The 20,920-nt window shown below is 34.6% G+C and overlaps 1 protein-coding gene across 3 annotated transcripts in view; it reads left to right on the forward strand.

The window, feature by feature from the left end:
* The window catches only part of GABRB2 (gamma-aminobutyric acid type A receptor subunit beta2), a 271,096-nt gene that overhangs the window by 216,414 nt on the left and 33,762 nt on the right, over positions 1-20,920 (forward strand). For 2 of the 3 annotated variants that reach the window (XM_050794804.1, XM_050794803.1), the window contains exons 8-10: positions 1,646-1,798; positions 5,111-5,355; positions 9,775-9,888. In XM_050794804.1, coding sequence (XP_050650761.1) covers positions 1,646-1,798; positions 5,111-5,355; positions 9,775-9,888 — 512 coding nt within the window. The remainder of the gene's footprint in view (positions 1-1,645; positions 1,799-5,110; positions 5,356-9,774; positions 9,889-20,920) is intronic. The other variant, XM_050794805.1, reaches the window with a different exon arrangement.

Consider the following 20,920-nt stretch of genomic DNA (forward strand, 5'->3'; position numbering starts at 1 on the left):
ATGTCCCAGGGAAGCACAACGACTTTAGAAGACAAATCCACTGAAAACCCTCAGTTTCCCATGAAGCGTATTGCTCCACTAGGGACCCATACTATTACTTTCCAGAAGCCACCCCAGCAGAGCTGAGAGGATCATCTCAGTGTATCTCATTTGCTTGAGAAGCAACTAATTTTTAGAAAGAATACGGGAAGAGAAAGAGGAAGACCTGACTCAGAGCTCTTCCCCAACATTATAACATTATGCTTCCCATAGAATTGATCATAATCCCTTGAATCACTGGGAAAGCCAAGTTGCGGTTCATTCAAGTCTGATCACGTGAAATTCTCCAAAGACGATGGGAGGAATTCATATTTTCTTCAAAGGATTTCTTTACACAGTTTTACCTCCTTTGTGAACAGAAAGTTGTTTCAGGTGTTAAGATTATCCCGAGGCCTTTGCCATCTTTATCCTTCCAGTATGGAGATTTTAGATGGTCATACTTGATTTCATCAGCAAAATTTTTGCATTTTTGTAGCAATTAAGCTGAGGAAAGTAATCATTTGGTAGACACTCATTTAGGCAAAAATATTAAACCCACAGAGGTATGCTTCTTTATATTTTTCTTATTGAAATAAACCCCACAGGCACAGAAATAACTAATACTGTAATGGCTCTTCTGCTAAGAAGTCAGATACTTTTTGTGCCTGCAAACCACTTCAGGCAAAAGCTGTGTGACTTAATAAAAATACAAAGTTGCCTTTAACTTTAAAGCAACAACAACAAACAGAAACTTTTCCTAAGTTTGAGGTCTGCTGAATTCCTAAAAATCTATGAAAATGAGTTCCTACTTAGAATATTCTTACTATCATATTCAGACACTTAGCCTAGCCCTCCAAAAACTAAACAAGGCTTTCTTCCAAACAATGAGAATATCCTCTCCCTGGCTACTTATCATGTGAACTTCCTATAGTCTAAGACTGTGCTCTGTTAGTTATCTTGTTTTATTAAAGGGTAATTCCCCAGGTCATCACCATCAAAGGACCCAGATTTAGGAAGCTGATTCTTTAGTTGTATCTCCCATAAATATTGTTCAAAAGCAATGATTCTCCACCTTTTGGTGGATCAGGTGTACTTTTAGAACTCCAATGGAAGCAATGAAACTATTATAAAAGAAAAGAATGCATGTACGTGAAAACCTACAAAAACCCACATTCCCTGAAACATCACCACTGATCACAGACTTAAACTGCAATCTGTGGCTTGAGAAGAGTTTTCTTTTACTATGGCCAGAACATGCAGCCTCACTCTCATGTAAGACTAACTTAAAGGATGAACTTACTAAGAAACAATTGAAAGAGTGAAGAAAAAGACTGTCTCAAATTGTCCTAACAATTACAGAGGAGGACCATGTTTGATTCACTCTATGAGGCTGAATAGGGAAGAGCTGGAATTCTTTTAATTACTGATGAGTACAGGATGCTTTCCACACTAAGTAACTCCTGGTAATTAGAAACTCAGGGCTCTCAGACTACTTTTGCAGAAGAAAGTGTCCTTCACCAAGAGCTAAATCTGAATTGAGAGACGATGTACTGTTTATGGACCGTTAAAGAAAAGTATCCTATAAATATTGATTGATAATGATGATGTTCTAAAATTGCCTTTCTAGGTTCCTATCCCAGGTTATCTCTCAGCTTTAAGCTTAAGAGAAACATTGGCTACTTTATCCTGCAAACATACATGCCTTCCATCCTGATTACCATCCTCTCCTGGGTCTCCTTCTGGATTAACTACGATGCTTCAGCTGCAAGGGTGGCATTAGGTAGGTCATTTTATTACTGCTTGTGGACTTTGACTCTGTGTGTACATGTCTGCGTTTGCATGCACGCGTTTTCCTTATCCTGAAATTTGTGATGCATGATGAACTGAACCTCTCACACTGCAAGAGTTTAGCTATGAGACTTTGGGTGATCTGATTCAGCATTAAATCAATTAAACATGAAGTAAAGCTCTTTCAGGTCATTATTAGTTAACCGTATAGCTGTTGATAATGAGATTAGTCCCATCAGTTTGATATTTTTATTGAAACATATTTCATGTAATGTTGCTTGCATAATTGTTCAATTTGTGTCTGTGCTTCTTTACCTAAGAAGAGTTCCCTTCCACCTTTTTTTCCTGCATGAAAGACGAGACAATGTGGTGTGTAGCAAATGGATAAACAGAAAGAATTCTAAAGTCTTATTAACATTTCAGAGTAGCATGGCTAAGGCAGGAGACAACAAAGTAAGAATATTGAGAAGTAATCTGTGGCATCTCTCATCTTATGCTTGATTTTTTTTTTTCTAACAAATACAAGAGGAGAATAAATTACATTTCATAAACATTTTTGTTATTAACTTCAGATAAAGTAAATTAATGGCCTTTTCCACAATCTTGTTTATTGTGGTTTCTGACTATTCCCTTTAAAATGTTGAATTGTTCACTTTTACCTTGAGACCTCAATTCAATCATTACTTTCTTAGAAGAGCCACTCATGTATTATTCAACAAATAATTGTTAAATACCTAACATATGCTAATTGTACTAAGCACTGGAGATAGATCAGTCTTCTGAAAGTTATATCTAGCAGTAAAAGATATACAATAAATTTAATAACCACATAAATTATACAATATGGTAAATCTATAGAAGGATATAAAGCAAGGGGGCATGGGTTTGCTAGGAGTTCAGTTTAGAATAATTAGGGCTGACTTCACTCAGAAGTTGTCATTGGAACTAAGACTTGAAGATTAAGAGCAATGTGGATATCTGGGTGATAATATTCCAGATGACTGCAAAGGCCCTGGGTGGGAGCAATCCAAGAGTGTCAGCAGGAGGCTTATGAGGCCAGGTGAGTTCAGGGGAAGTAGCAAAGACAATGTTAGTGAAAGGGGCCTAAAAGATCACAAAAGGGCTGTCACAAAGGGATGGTAGGCCACGGCAAAGTTTTGCTTTTATTTTGAATGAAATAGCCATTGAATGAGCATAAAAGGGGCATGATTTGATTTCTGTTTTAAAGGGATCACTTCAGCTACGGGGTTAAAATTAAATTATGTGGCTCAACGATGGAAGGAAGGAGAAGGAATGACCTCTCAGGCTGAGTCAAGCACCTGTGATATATACACTTGCAGTGCCATAGACCTCCCCTGTGTTTAGACTAACCACAGTTATAACTTATGTTTACTTAGTTGTGTGATGTCCTTTTCCCCTTCAGCAATGAAAGATCCATGGAAGAAAGGTCCATATCTAGTTTTATATCTGCAGTGTCTTGCATGGGGAATGGTGCTCAGTAAACAGCTGCGGAATGAAAGAATGAATAAAATTTGCAAATATCCCATTTTTCCAAAGTTGAAACCTGTCTTTTTTGTATCTATTACAGGAAGAATAAATAATTTATTAAGTTTTTAGAAGACATTTTTAAAATGTCTTTATGTGAGCAATTTTTTACTAGGTTCAGAAATACTTTAAAAATGAGATTGAGATAAATAGTAAAATCAGCAATGTCAGTATTATTATATACATATGATACAGGATCATCCGTAGTTGAAATGATGAAGAGAAAATTGAAACGAAAATGTCTCAAAATGATGGCTATACAGAAGACATGAGAAATGTAAGATACCTGTATCTAAAGCAAGACCAAGGTTTTATGGGTGTGCTCTGAATCAAATGCTCAGATTTGTTTTTTCTGTAGCTGTTCCTTGGTGGAGTATAAAAACAAAATGGAAACTATGACATTATTACTAGTGAGATAAAATTAAATCAGAAAACTATGTCCCCCAAAAATCATAGGAATGAAATTTAACTTTCAGCATGTGTTATCGGATACTGTTTAAGGGCCTGGATTCCTGAGTCAGAAAGATTCTCATTCCAATGGCAACTCTACGACTTTCCATCTGTGTGATCTTGACCTCTGATCTTTGTCTATTTTCACGTCACTATTTTGCTACAAAGCTGGACTTTATCATACTCAGGACCTTGGACTTTCAGTGCATTTACCTTCCAATTACAGCTTAGAGGGAAACTACTTCCCACTGTCAGAGATACCAACTCAACAGGACGAACAATTACAGTCTGACCCAGTGTCACATTTTCCATAAGGAGTCCTAGAATGCATCTGTGTTATTTATCTGGGCATTATATACCTAATTGTCCGGTCCATATACCTGAGGACTATGATTCCTGCTTCTCTGTTATCCTCCACTTCTAATTCCCAAATGTTTTATAATCATTTATTTATATTGCCCGTATAATGTATTCTTTAATTTCAATACCCTTGTTGTTATTTTAATTGACTTCACTTTCATCATTCAGTTGAATTACTCTGAAAACCTCTTAACTGGCATTCTTTACTCCTGCCATGCCTGCTTCTCCCCATCCTCCACACTGCCACCACAGTGATTGTTCTAAAAGCAAATTGCCCCCTTGCTTGAAGCTGGCCCCTGCTCCACATTGCCTTTAATTTTAAGTTCAAACTCCCCCATTAGGCTCTCTGTATGGCTCATAACCTCCACTCTTCTCACGATTCTTCCCATCCTGTCCAGGAATGTACACACAGTGATTTTCCTGAGATCATGGTAATGGGCTGTGTACTCTCCCCGAAATCCAACCTTGATATAAAAGCTCTCTCTACCAGCAGTCCCTGTAAGTCAAACATGACTTTTGACCCCCAGTTCTGGGTTGCCTGGGTGACTTTTACTCATTCTTCAGAAATCAACTTAAAAGTCTCTATTTCCTAACCTTGTCCCTGCCACATCAGAAAGTTGACCTAGAGTCCTCTCCATATTCTCAACTCTCACCTTACATATGTGCCCATCATAGCATTTACTTCACATTTTAAACCCCCACTAGATATATAACTATGAATACAAAAATTTAATTAAAAGAAGTGATCAAAATGTTCAGTGATCACTGTAAGTTAATTTGTTCCTATCTCCATACACTATCACATGGCTGGCATAAAATAATAAGGGCCTAATAAATAGGCTGTGGCGTATATGAATGAGAAAATGAATATAGATCACCTTTCCAGCTATTATGAAAGAAGAAAGGAGATAGGAACATTATTACTCTAACTCTCCCATTTTTTTTTCAGGAATCACAACTGTCCTCACAATGACCACAATCAACACCCACCTCCGGGAAACTCTCCCTAAAATCCCCTATGTGAAGGCCATTGACATGTACCTGATGGGGTGCTTTGTTTTCGTTTTCATGGCCCTTCTGGAATATGCTTTAGTCAACTACATCTTCTTTGGGAGGGGGCCCCAACGCCAAAAGAAAGCAGCTGAGAAGGCTGCCAGTGCCAACAATGAGAAGATGCGCCTGGACGTCAACAAGGTAAATTCAAAGGGCAAGCCCTCCTTGCTTCTTAAACTCATGGAAGAATGCTAGCAATACAGGTTGATGACCTTGTTGAGCAAATGAGGAAACCAAGCCCAGGGAAGAGAATGGGTAATTTTCCCCAAATCACACAAACAATGAATGATAGAAGCACAATTACAGACCAAACTCATGACACAAGATTGGGATGCCCTTTTCATTAACAGGAGGAGTGCTCAAAGATGAGAAGAACTTTATGATTTTTTCCCACATATGAGTATAGTACCTGTAATTATTTATGCTTTCTTCAAATTTATTCACCTAATTTATTTAAAAAGGAAATTTAATGTCACTTCAGTCAGTATTACTTACTGGACAATAGCTTTATATTTATATATATATATATATGTAACAAATTTAAAAAACTATATCATTAAGTTCTAATTTATACTAGATGAAGTCTCCGGTCCTTAAATCTGCATTCTCTTTGACTTAAAGGAAAGATAAGCAAGTATAGAGATGTGTTACAGACCAACCAAGCAACAAACTGAGACTCTTTCTTTGAAGTAATCAGAAGAATATAAGAAGAGTAGGGGGGAAAAGACAAATAATTTTCTCCTTAAATAATAATGCCTTGCACATATACCACTTATCACCGCAGCATTTGACTATATGAGGCCACCATCTTGCTTAAGTCAGACATGGTCAAATAATTCCCACAAAACTGTAAACTCTGTTTATTTGTTAAGTCAGTAGTTTTCAATCATGGGTGCCAATGGAATGACCTGCACAGATTGAAAAAAAAAACTGAAGCCTTTGTCCCTTCCCCAGAAATTCTGATTTGATTTTCTTGGAGAAACCATGGGCATCATAATTTTTAAAAGTTCCCTAGGTTGTTCTAATCTGCATCCAAATTTGAGAATCACCACTTTAAGGTTTTTGATGGTAGTCCCAGTAGAGCCAGCTCTCTTTACTCTCTATATTAAACTTCACCTGGCTTCCTGTTATAGCACTTTCTGCACTAACAGAATACTTTTATATGTCTTTTCCCAGAAACCACATTTAGACGTTTAGCAAAAGCCAAAGAAAAGTCTGATTTTCGTATCTGTCCTAAATACTGTTTATAAAGTAGTGTGTAATATTGGACCAATAAATAGTTCATCATGATGGGACTAGGAAAACATTAATCCTTTTAAAACATCTGGAATTATTAATTATAACAAAAACTGATTATTTCTTTGATGTTTTGATATTTCTAACTTCAATTTAATTCCAAGGACAGCAAAGCATAAATAATCTCTACCATTAAGTTGTATTTGGAGCAAACCATATGGAAGCTTCTAACTCAGTAATGTTTTTCACATATCCATAGGTCCAATATTTGGTTTTAGACTATTGTCTAATCCAAGGCATTTATTGCTTAGAAGATGATATTTGCAACATTGCAAATTTTAAGTATGGCCCTTGGAACCAAAACACCATAAGGGTCTAGGAAATTGTCAAATTCTTTCCCATACCCAAGGTTTGACTTACTGGAATCTACCAATAGATTCCAACTTACCATTGTGGTTCTCTCAGGTTGTCAAATGAAAGAGTATTTTCTAAACCTATTTTCTGATTTTCCTGACATGGTAGTCTTAGAGAAGAAAAGAGAATAAATAAATAAATGAATAAATAAATAAATAAATAACACTATCTCATAGAACTTCAGTTTGAAATGAGTCTAAATCAATTGCATAATGCAAGTCTAACTTAATAACACCTGATCTCTTCACTTTCATCTACCCTATTTTTTATACCAATTTGCATTTAAACGATAAAGTTAAGACCTGGAGAGAGAAGGTTTAATACAAACTGAACCTGCAGAGCTTCAGATAGTTCTAAAATGGAAATAGAGAAAAGTTCACCAGGCAGTTACCCCATAGTGGTGAAAAGCCTATCCTCTTGGCTGAAGGTAGACCCGACCATTCAAGTGATGGAATAGGAGAGAACAAAAAAGATATCAGAGATTATTTCGTATTTTTCAATGGTTCTCAAAACAGGAGCATTTTCTTCTCCCACAGGACATTAGGCATTGTCTGGAGACATCTTTAGTTGTAAAAACTAGGGGATGAGGTTTACTACTGGTATCTAGTGTGTAGAGGCCCAGGTTGCTGCTACACATTCTGCAGTACACGGGATAGCTTCCCCATAACTTCTTGTTTTCAGACATAAGAAACTGAGGTACTGAAAAAAATAATATCCTTGTCATCTAAATATTCTTTAGCAAAGTTGTTTCTCCATTTTCTTTGAGCAGCATGTGTGAGAATCAAGACATCAGGAGTCATGATTTAGAACAATGGTTCTGAACAAATATTTCAGAGTCTTTCAAGTTCAATATTTACCTTCCCATTTAACGACTGTGTGACAGTAGACAAAAAATTTGGCCTCTCTGACCCTTTAGTTTTCTCATCTGTAAAATGGGGTTAATTCCTCTCATAAAGTTATTTATGAACACAATTGTGATAATGTGGAAAGAGGTTAATATAGTCCTCAGTACATGGTAGGCACTCAGTAAGTGATAAATATTAATAAAATATTAAAATACAGTAAGTGGTAAGCATTATTACTTTTTAAAATAAAATGTGCAGTCCCCGTACTTATTGGTGATGCTTGCGTATGTGTTCTACATGCCCTACCATGTGGAATGCAGTAACCTGCCTAAAACAGAGTATTGTTTAGAGGCGAAAGTTTTGTGTTAGAAGTTTTAAAGTCAAATCAAGAAAATCATTTTTCAAAGGGTACTAGCTGTAAAATCTATAGCAAATCAACTGCATCAAACTTTATTAGTTATTTCTCAGAGCAGAAAACCTACAACGCATTTTGATTAGATTAAAACAAAACGCTGACCATCAAGCTTTCCAGACTCTCACTGTTTCTTTGTTCACCCAGCCTGCAATGTTAGAGGAGGTCCACATTGCTCCTGATTATGTGGTGCTGTCTTTTGCGTCAGCATCATGAATAATACCACCCCATTTCTTATCAAGAATGTCCCTTCTTTTCAACTGTAATTCTATAGTTATTTTTTTTTTCCAAGATCAAGCACTTATAATCAGCTAAGTGTTGGCTGCTCTGGGAAAATCAGAGTGGGATTAAATTTTTCACCTTCCTCTGGTGATTTCCTAAAGGTGGAAGGAGTGTGTCAGATTTTTGAAAGTGGTTTTTGAACACATGCTCTGTCCTGAGGTCAGGCAGGGTTGAAAACGGGAAGCCTGCCTAGGTGGGAGCCCAGTGTTGATTCAGCAGATACTGCCGCATTTTTTTTTCAGCCTCTTTTCTGTATTAGCTTCCCTTACGTTTTTGTTTTAATAAGTGAATTTGCAGCTCTTAAATAATTTCCATCCTGTCATTTCATCGACGTAAAAGCCTGTGTGCCTAAAGAAGGTGAAATAGACAAGGTCGCATAGCAAGCATTTAAAAGTTCTGATCTGGATTTTTCTATCCTTCTCCAGTGTACATACAAGTGTGCTGGCAAATAAAAAAATAAATAAATAAAAAACAAACAAACAAAAACTGAAAACTTAATTCCATGTTAGTTTATATATTCCAACTCAGTTGATTTCACCTGAAAAATCCCAGCTACCTGCACATGAAAGTTTATAAGCAAGTGTCACTTTCACAGTTGTCTTCATTCGACAAGTAGTACTGTATTAAGATTTTAAAAATAAAATTTAAACCAACATGAGGTCTACTGAATATTTTTTCCAAAGTGTCCTTTGAAGTAGTTTAAACATGATCTTTATTCTAATGCTAGGAGAGTCTTTCCTATGTTCTCTTGCATTCTTCTAGTGGTGTGTGTGTGCATGTGTGTGTGTGTGTGTATGTGTGTGTGTCCTAATGGAATTTGCTTTTGATTGATTTCACCCACTGTTCCTGCCCATAGCTTTAGGTTTCAACTCCCTTTACTTTTCTTTTAAGCTTTATATTGTTTCCTTGTTTATTTTTCTGCCAAATACTAAAAACATGTATATTTGAGAATCAAGTTATTCTTACCTTTTTACCACCATGGTACTTGCACATATCAAATGCACCTGCAGCCAACAGTTTTCTAACTAAAGCTGCACCACAGAGATCTCCATTTCAGAGTGTTCTTTATTCTGCATTCGTGGGTGCTGTGACTCTTTGTGTTGTCTTTATCCATTGTGCGTAATCCTTTCTAATGCAAAGCCACTAAGATACTTTCAATCAATTTAGTTCTACTGCTTGGAATTTGATGTTTTTTTAAAAAAACAAAACATTTTTTAAAAACTTATTCAGATTCCCATTCTCTGTTAGCCTTGATCTAAAGGATTTCTAAAGACCAGTAGCATTTATCTATATCCAATTTACTTTAACCATCAGGCCTAATCTAGTAGCATCAATCGACTTAATTAGCACATTCTCTACTTTGTCTTCCAGATTTTTTATAAAGATATTAAACAAAATGGGACCCAATATCGATCCTTGTGGGACCCTACTGGAAACCTCTCCCCAACTAGACGGACTACCAATTACGATTTCTCTCTGTATACGGTTAGATAGCCAGTTTTTAATCCATTTATTTGTATTTCTGTTGGGGCCAATTTGTTTAGCTGTTCCCTTAAAAAAATGTGTGGGTCTTTGCGGATAACCTATGAACATGTATCCACAGAGTCTTGGGGATAAGTTAAAATTTTTTCAGGAGACCTTTGTGGGGCTTTCCTAGGTTTAGTTTTTCAGTATAGCTTTGGTGAACCTAAGCTTTGGTGTTTCGCTCAGGAATTATTGTTGTGTTAGGGAAAGAAATTTAATGGATCGTATTTTGAGAATTCTTTTCATTTGTCCTGAGAGGACAAGAGTATCATTATTTCTTAGTTTTGTTGTTGTGCTTGGTTTTTTTCAGATGCTTTGGATTGAGTAGGTGGAGAATTAATCATTCCTTTTGTTGGTTAGCTCAGAATTCAGAAATTTGTCTACATTGCTAACTTGTGTCTAAGAATGTTACGCTTGCATCAAGTCCTTGTTGATTTCTTGTTATTTATTTTACAAATAGGTATTGTATTGGCAGGCTCATCATTACTATAATGACAGATAAAAGCCAATAATTGACATTGTTGCTTACCAAAACTCTTGACTTAAATGAACTCTAAAGAAAGCCTGTTTTTGACTCATAGTTTAGTTTCTGAATCCTCATGTGTTGGTGATCTTAATTGGCAAGTTGTCATTCATATTGCTTTCCAAATTGAAGGAGGAAAAAGATAATTGTCACCATTCCACCCTATCATCTACTACTTGTTCAACTCCAGTGTTTAGCAAATGATATTGGATATTCGTGAATCTGTTCTATGAGGACTTGATGCCAGAAGTGCTTCCATTATTATATATTCTAAGTATAAGGCTCTCCTTTAATTTTGTGGCTTTGACTCCAGAATCTTTAATACATCATTGTTGTTGGCTTTGGGGTAGGGGACAAAATGGATAAGCTACTGAATTGCTTCTTTGTTCTGGATTTTGTCACTTTTTAACTTCATTACTTGTGTTATATAGTAGCAAAGTCTAGTAAATAGTAATAATTACATTACAGAAGAGATGTTTGAAATTTTGTTAATCACTATTTTTTGTTCCAATCCCCTAAACATTCCATCACCTACTATGTCTGTGCTCTCAGACTATCTCATTTATGTTGTTGCTGCTGTCCTTATTTTTTAACTTTAGTTACTCTTGTTGAAATTAAAGTAGACTGATTTGATTGGGCATTATTCTGGGTCGATTGTTAATTATGTAGAAGAAAATATGTATGAAAGTTGGATTTATGATGAAAATGATTGAAGAAGGCTGTATTTCTGAAAACCAAAATCAAACACACTACATGATTGTTGTAAAGACTGCATAAAACCACATGAAAATTCAGGATATCCTCAGATGATGAGGATATTTTGAAAATTTGCTCATTGGCGCATTAAATTGTTCAGTTGATGGCTTGAAAGAGTTAATACTCTCTTATCCTATGATTTGAACACTAATTTGTTAAGACTTCTTCCTCTATCTCATAAAGTGTCATATTAACAAAAATGTTCAATGAAAATGAATTTTATAAATTGAAATATGAATTCTAATGTCTTTTGTTTTTATACTTTTCTATGTTGGGTATGTCTTTCTGCTGTCCTTTGAGTCCTCTTTTAGGTTCACACTATGAAATAAGGTCTAGTATTTGAAAGTTCAAATAACGAGCTTTCTAGTAAACTTGTAACCTGTAAGAGCATCAAGATATATGTCACAATTGCAAAAGGTACTGGGAAGAATAGTGGATTTTATGGTTATATGTACTGGGTTCATATTCAGGCATTGTCATTTATAAGCTGTGTGACATTAGACATGTTTAACCTTTCCAAGCTTTAATTCCTCAATTGAAAACTAAAAATCTAATTTCTGTCTTATAGAGCTGCCGAGAAGAATAAGTGAAATAATTATACTAACAGCCTTATGTAGTACCAGGCAAAGGACATTCAAATAATAGTTGTAATTATTCTGGAGATGGTGGCAGGGATTGTGTATCTTTCTTAGATTTTATTTAGTTCTATAGCTATTTTTCTGATTATAAAACAAATTCATGGTAGTTCTTAAATTTACACAAAAGATAGTGAAAATCACCTGCACACTCCCACACAGATATAATCATTATCAACATTGCCTTTTATTCACATTTAATGACATATTTTTATATAAAAATCATATTCTAATCTTCTATATACAGTTATTTCCTAATTACCTTTTCATATCTTTAAGTATACACGATTTCTAACAGCTATAAGATATGTAATTGAATGTGTGTGCCATAATTTATTTAACATATATTCAATGAGCACCTATTGTTTGATGTTTGCATTGTTTCTAAGAGGTTTTCCATTATAAACAACTATAAAATCAACATCACATTGCTGACAGGTTTACACACCATTGTTCCTGATATATTTCTTAAAATTGATTTGCTGGGTTCAAAGTTATATGACTCTAAAGTGGTGATATATATTGTCTGGTTGTTCCCTAGGAAGGTTTTATAGTAGTTTACATACCTAATAGCCATCTCAGAGTGTGGTAGTACACACACACACATACAAACACATACACACAGTGTATATGCACACAATTACCTTGCATTCCCACAAATGAGGAAGAAACAGAAAACATGTTTAACTTGGTCCAATTGTGATAAATGCTGGAAAAGAGGAGAGAGAGAAGAATCCAAAATCCCGTGTGTAGTATCTATCCTCTTTCCAAAAGCCACAAATAATAAAATGGCAATAGAAAAACAAAATAAAAACTATCAATACCCATCTCAAACTGAGGCTCTGCAAAGATGCAGAGATGCATAAGCAAGTCCAGTAATTAGTGCAAGCAGAATCAAAAGAAATCTATCTAAATTTTAATTGAACATATGGAAAACCCAGAAGCAATGTCTCCATCAAGATGAAGCATCTAAACAAAGAAACAGTGTCACAACTATGTGAGAAAACTACCACATGGGGAAGGCAAGGAGAAGACCTCAACATGCAAAAGACAGATAATGACCTTTATATTTTTAAAAAGTATATTCTGGCCGGGCGCGGTGGCTCAGGCCTGTAATCCCATCACTTTGGGAGGCTGAGGCGGGCGGATCGCTTGAGGTCAGGAGTTCTAGACCAGGCTGGCCAACATGGTGAAAACATGTCTCTGCTAATGATACAAAAAATTAGCTGGGTGTGATGGTGGGCACCTGTAATCCCAGCTACTAGGGAGGCTGAGGCAGAAGAATGCTTGAACCCGGGGGCTGGAGGTTGCAGTGAGCTGAGATCACGCCATTGCACTCCAACCTGGACAACAGAGCAAGACAATATCTCAAAAAAAAAAAAAAAAAGTATATTTCAAGATACTAAAAATGTGTTTAAAAGTATCTCAAAAGTATATTTAAAAAGTATATTTCAAGATAAATGAAAACATCCTGTAACAAAATATTTTCTCACCAAAATTGAAAGAATATGTGAAACAAAAATCAAAAATAAAATAATAAACAAGAAGAGATTAAAAGAGGGAAAACGAAAGCAAAGCAATCCTTATAGAAACTAACAAATCAATCTAAAACAGTAAGAAAGATAATCAGTTGGGCCAAAAAATCAAGGCAGTAACACAAAGTTCAGGTTGTAGTAAATCATGCCAAATGCAGAGGAAAAGGTTTTAGAGATAAAAATCTCTCAGAAGAAGCATAATAAATATACAGAACAGGTACTGTGGATCAACCATGCAGAACCTTAATGTTAGCAAAGAATGGAAAACATGGAATAGAAAAAAATATTTAAGTCTAATGTCAGAATCTAATTATAAAAATGCTGATAATAATAAACACTTCTTCACTGGGCACAGTGATTCACACCTGGAGATCCCAGCACTTTGGGAGACTGAGGCAGGCAGATCACTTGATCCTAGGAGTTCAAGACCAGCCTGGGCAATGTGGTGAAATCCTGTCTAGAAAAAATACAGAAATTATTTGGGTATGGTGGCACATGCCTGTAGTCCCAGCTACAAGGGAGGCAGAGGCAGGAGAATTGTTTGAGCCTCAAAGGTGGAGGTTGCAGTGGGCCAAGACTGCACCATTGCTCTCCAGCCTGTGTGAAAGAGGGAGACTCTATCTCAAAATATTAATAATAATAACAATAATAAACTCTTCTTGAATACCTACTACGTGCTTAGACAATTTACATATATTACATCAGTGGTTATTATTACCCCATATTGTTATCATTATATTCTTATGAGTAGTGAGCTGAGACCCGCAGAACATGATTAACTTTCTTAATGTTAGGTAGCTAAGCAGTGGTTGAACAGAAAATATGACTACAGAACCTACATACTTAACTACTATGCTGTACGTTCTGTATTTGTACATATATGTAATGAAAGTAATTAATCCCGTTAATTACCAGGTTGTTCCCTGGAAAAGTTTTGCTGTACCTATTAGCACCATTTGAAATTAATTAATAATTGCATTAATTAATTTATTTACAGGTATGTATAACAAGTTTAAAAGGATGTAATGGGTTCCAAGATTAAAAATTATACAACGTATTTAACTACTTATTATATTCCTCTGAAATTACTGAACTTCCAGTAAGAAAAAGTGAATGCCCTACAAGGAGAAAAGAAAGTTAGCTTTTAATATACTCCACAGCAGTATTAAATATTGTTAGACAATGGAAAATGTCTTAAAAGTTTCTGAAGGGGAGAAAGTATAACCTAAGTTATTACTATTGATTCATAATGACAAATGAAAGATACTTTATCCTCAATTTGCAAGGCATTAAGGAATAGCATCTATGAGTCCTTATTTGTGGGAAATAATATTGTAATATAACAATCTAGACTCAAGTAAAAGGTAGTCAAAATTAGGAACTTTGGAACAGGAAAGACCGGTATGCTAACATTTAGAACTAAAGATAATGTGTAGAACCTGCACGTTATGCACATGTACCCTAGAACTTAAAGTATAATAATAATAATAATAATAAAAAGATAACGTGTAGAACTAAAGCTATACACGTCCAGGAGTTAAGGTTTCCAAATAAAACCGAATTGAAATATTTTAAAAACTAGATACTAAATATGTGTAAAAACAGTGAAACAGGAAATAATCTTATAATATAAATTAAAATTATGCAGTGGTATTTTTGAGGAGAGAGGAGATGTTTGTTTGCTAATTTATAACAAGAACTTAGTATTTACTCTTTTATTTTTAGAGCTTATGAATCCAGAAGTTAAAGATTAATAATAAAATTAGCCTAGATAACATAGATTCCCATTATGACAGTGTTTCTCAAGGGATCTGTCGCAGATTGCCAACATGACAGTCACTTGGGACATCTGCCTAAAAGTAGATTCTAGCTGAGACAGTATAGATCAAAATCTTTAGTGGGGAAAGCTTAGTAATCTACATTTTTCTATGCCCCAGGTTTCAGTGGTATACACTACAGCATGACAGCCTGAGGACCATTATAGTAGAAGATGTAATAACTGATAATAAATCTTACAGAAACCCTTCATAACCTGAAGGAAATGAAGAAAGATGCAGATGATGTAGCTAAATCTTGATGTCAGAAATAGAAATAAGGATGACTGCAATGCTAATTTAGAGCACAAATTCAGATGACAAAATTAAGGCCAAGCTTCTTTGTGTAGAGCATATATCAACTCATCTATGGAAAGAATAGATTCTCAGATTGAATCTAGCAACCAGCCCAACAAAATGCTTTTTAATAGAGATATTTCTAAAGTAAAGGTATTAGAAACTGTTCTAAATAAAGTCATGGGAAAAAACAAATGAGGCAATTACAAATCTGAAGAAAGCTGAGAATTGATCATTATTACTACATAAAGATGAATTTAAGATAAAAGTATCACAACCAAGAGATAGTTTTATAATCATAATTACCATCCCAAATAAAGATATGATCATTATAAATCATATAATTCAAATAAAAATACATCCAAATAAATTGAAGTGATAGGAAATCAAAGGAGGAAATGACAGAAATGTTAAGTGGTATAATTATAAAGTTTACTATTTGTAAAAACTCTTTTATGTGCAAGTCACGTGTCAAAGATACAATAAAAATAAAAATTAAATTGAAGACCATTTAGAAAATAATATTAATTTTAAATACTACATAATTAATCCTCAGTTATGTGGTTAAATTAGTTAACAATGAAATGGCCATAGCTTAAAACATCTTTCTAGCAAGTAGTTTTCAAAACTGAATTACACATACAATTTAAGAAGTTAGAAAAAGTTGAGCAAAAAAATACCTAAATAAAGCAGAAGGAAAAATCAAGATCAATTATAAATTAGCAAAGTAGAAAATCAAAATAAAATAACACACAAGTAAAATAAAGACATAATCGATAAAGGAAAAGGTTATTAAGGAAGCAAAGAGGAAGACAATATGAATATACCAAAGCAGTAATTTTTAAAAGCATAATAATTAAACAGTGAGGGGAAATTAAAAGAAAACTATGCAAAGATCTTAGAAAATGTGACTATATAATTCATGACACCCTTAGAAAATATGAATTAGAAAAAAAATTAGCCTAGGTGAAATAGAAAAGAAAAACAGACCAATTAACCAAAGATGAACTAAACAAAATTGACAGAAAAATATAACTCCCACTCTAAAAGAGCATCTAGGCCAGAAGATTTCAACAATGAATTCTATCAAACATGAAAATGCAAATACCTCTAGTGGTATTTAAAATCTTGTAAATCGGTCGGGCGCGGTGGCTCAAGCCTGTAATCCCAGCACTTTTGGGAGGCCGAGACAGGCGGATCACGAGGTCAGGAGATCAAGACCATCCTAGCTAATACGATGAAACCCCGTCTCTACTAAAAAATACAAAAAACTAGCCGGGGAGGTGGCGGGCGCCTGTAGTCCCAGCTACTCGGGAGGCTGAGGCAGGAGAATGGCGTAAACCCGGGAGGCGGAGCTTGCAGTGAGCTGAGATCCGGCCACTGCACTCCAGCCTGGGCGACAGAGTGAGACTCCGTCTCAAAATAAATAAATAAAAATAAATAAATAAATAAAATATTGTAAATAATAGCAAAGAGAAAGAAAAACTTCCAAATGATTTAGATGGTCACATACCATAAATAAGGTACCAAAACTATATTTCAAAAACAAAAGTATGTGAAGGAAACAATGGATCCACTTCACTGGTGAACATTAGTGGGGAAAATTTTTTGAAATTAATTTTTCAACTAAAATCCACAAAATACAGAAAGCAAACTACATCATAACCACAGAGTGCTATTTCAGATCATAAGGGCAATATTTTCCATATAGATGAGTTGAAAGGGTGAAAAACTTTATATATATGTATATAAAATATATTTATTATATTTTTATATTATACCGTTTCCACAGATACCAAAAAGGACATTAACAAAAATTAACAAAAGTTTAGTATTCTTTCTTGGTTATAAATTTAAAATCTCTTAGGAAATTAGAAAGTGAAGAATGCTTCCTTACCTGGGTCTCTCTCTTTATTTCTCTTTATCTACCTGTCTTATGAAAAACTCTGACTCTTGCCTCTTGGCTTACGATGGAACAGTTCAGGCTAGAATGAGAAATGGATGCCCACCATCACCACTATTGTTTAATTTAAAAAAAAAAAAACTAGCTAATAAAATCACCTTAGGGAAAGTAAGGAATATTGGAAAAAGATAAGAAATAATTATACTCTCAAACAAGAGCAACAATTTATTCAAACAAAATTAAAGGGAATTAACTGGGAAAGACTTAGAAACAATATGAGAAGTTTGGGAAGTTCCCACAACTTTGTTCCTATATGGAGAATATATAAACAATAACAAATATGTAATGGAAGGGAAGAAAAGAGCCCTTTTCCCAGTAATAAGATTTTAATAAAAGAAACTTTGTGTTTTTTTAAAGTATTTTTAAAAGGTAAAATTTATAAGAGATGAGTTTTTTCTAAAGTATTCTATGAACTTTGTGTAATGTCATTTTGATTTTATTTCCTTGGTGGTTTATTTTAGAAATTTGACCCAAGAACTCTAAAGTTTATTTGAAAGAAAAGTATGTATGTGAGGAATCCAGAAAGTGAAAAATTTTAGAGAAGATTTTTGCACTAGAAGTTTCAGTGACTGATAAAATCACAGCCGTGAATGTAATATAGCACTGGCCCAATGTTCTCTATGTGAAGGAAACATAAATTAACGTAGAAGCATAACAAATTTAAGTTCTTAATAAAAATATAATTTCACACCATTGGAAATCTGTGAATTATTCAGTAAACAGTGAGCGACAATTTGGGAGTATTTAAATGCAATACCATATATCTAACCTACCCCTTTCTCCAAATTAAATTTTAGATAAGTCAAAGATTGAAATATTTTTTCTAAAAATAGGAAAAAATACATAAGAGGCAAAAAATCATGTATAAATGTTTTAATAAACATAGATTAGATAAAACATGGCAGAAAATTCAGACTCTATAAATAAAGAATGATAGTATTCTTAACCTTGCAAAAATATTTAATTTCTCTCTATATATTATTTTCTCTCTCTCTTACCAATCTTATCAGATAAATCTTTTCCTTTTACAGTGATCATATTTTTTTCTTTCCACTTACATTTTTTAAAGCACATGGTTGTTTTCATTTACATAATAGTTAAAAATGTAAGAAAGTAAAACTCTCTGAATCCCAATCTTCCTGAGAAAAAACACCAGCAGTACTTTGCAACGGTTTTTCATATATATATTACAACGATTTACGCATCTCTAAGACCCTTCTTTCTCACTTTCCCTTCAGCAGCACTGATTATTGATTGCTCTTTGCAGTTTATAATGGGTATAATCTTGTTATTTTAACTTGTATTTATCGTATTTCTTAAAATATTGAGCATTTTTTCATACATTCATATGCAGTTTGAATTGGCTTCCCGGTAAATTGCCTATTCTTATTCTCACCCATTTTTGTTAAGGGCTTTTTTGTTTTCAGTTTCAAGAGTTCTAGGTATAATAAAATATTAACATTTATTAATATATGTATTTCAGATATTTTTCCCCAAGCTCTCATTCATGCTATGAAAAGTTTTTAATTTTTAAATTGTCCATGTACTTATTCTATTATAATCTGTAAGTTTTCTGGAATAGCTAAATTCCTCTTGGAATGCTAGGTTAAGCATATGGTCTTCTAAATTTTTCTGAGACTTTTAAAATAGCTAATTTATTGTTTCATGTTTTGCATTTAATGCATCTTGAATGATGAGTTACTGTTAGTGCAAGAATGATCAACTTTATATTTTTCCAGGAGTAAAACGAGTAACACAAGCATCATTTACTTATTTTAGAATATTTTCCCCAGTGGTTACATTTGGAACGTGGGTTGGGATGGTAGGGGCACTTCTGTTTTTCTCGTTATATCTTTCTAAAGTGTTTGTTTTTGTTTCATTTGTATAAATTTGTGGAGCACAGATGCAATTTTGCTACATCCATAATTTTAATAATGGTCAAGCCAGGGCTTTGGGGTTATCCATCACCCAAATAACATACACTGTACTCATTAAGTAATTGTTACTACTAGTATATATCACTTTTAAAATACAAAAGTGTGTGAGCGTGTGTCTGTGTGCATATTCTCGCCTGACTTGCCAGTATGATCTTTTCATTACGTTGTTGTTTTTTTCTATCTCATGCACACACACACACTCACCTGCCACACACATACAAACCACGCAAAAACAAAATTCCTACTTTTTCCAATTTGTATAGCCTTTAACTGGAATAACACAAGATAATTGCAACACCGTATAAATAGCACATTAAATGTTTCTAGTGATTTCTAATGATTATTGCTGTCAAGTAAGAATGAAAGGGCTCACACTTGTAATCCCAGCACTTTGGGAGGCCGAGGCAGGTGGATCACCTGAAGTTAGAAATTCAAGACCAGCCTGGACAACATGGTGAAATCCCATCTCTGCTAAAAATACAAAAATCAGCCAGGTGTGGTGACAGGCACCTGTAATCCTAGCTTCTCAGGAGGCTGAGGCAGGAGAATTGCTTGAACCCGGGAGGTGGAGGTTGTTTGCAGTGAGCCAAGATTGCACCACTGCACTCCAGCCTGGGCGACAGAGTGAGACTCTATGTCAAAAAAGAAAGAATGAATGAATAAATAAATGAGAGAGAGAAACAAAGAAAGAAAGGAAAAAAGGCAAGGAATAGAAAAAGAGGAAAGAAGTAAAGGAGGAAGGAAAGTAAAAATAAACAAAAAGAAAGAATAGTTAAGCCTGAACAGTAACTGCCCTACCCTGGGTGTAGGCAAACCCATGCTGACTGCCTTTCTTGAAATGCTGTCACCAGAGAGTCAAGATTCCAGTGACATGTTTAGCCAAAGGCACCTCTAATATTTTGTTTCCAATCTTGGATGTACCTGTAGCAACGCTGCTCATGGCTCTGCAGACATGGGTCCTCATGAAGACAAATTAATCATCTACCTCAGTGCAGCAGACTGAGGTTCAGGAGTCTCAGGCTTCAGGTCTCAACTCTGAGGAGCCGTATATGTGATATTGGAAATGTCAACCTCTGTCAAAAAATAAGGATGTGATCACCAAGATCTCATCGAGTACCCTCAAAATTACATAGCTCTAAAATACTCATTGTTTCCTTGCCTGAATTTCATTAGTCTCATTACCTCCTTTCAATTAAACCTACTTTCATTTATTTCTACTACAAATGAGTGTTAATTAATGTGCAATTTATATACACTTACACAGAGTATACATCTTACTGTTACTTGAAACCTATTTTCTTTAACAAGTTTCCTTTTGGAAATATGAAAAATGTCTATAGAAAACAATATTATAAAATAATCCCTTGTGTTAGCTACAATTTAAAGTACTTTGGACGTGATTTCTGTCCTAAAAATGACGCAGCTATAAAGATTTTTTGTATATTTCGAAATAGCAAGAAGACCTAAAATGTTCTCGACACAAAGAAACGATACATGTTTGAGGTGGTTGATATACTAATTTCTATGATTTGA

The sequence above is a fragment of the Macaca thibetana genome, chromosome 6 (assembly GCF_024542745.1).
Source record: "Macaca thibetana thibetana isolate TM-01 chromosome 6, ASM2454274v1, whole genome shotgun sequence".
Lineage (NCBI taxonomy): Eukaryota > Metazoa > Chordata > Mammalia > Primates > Cercopithecidae > Macaca > Macaca thibetana.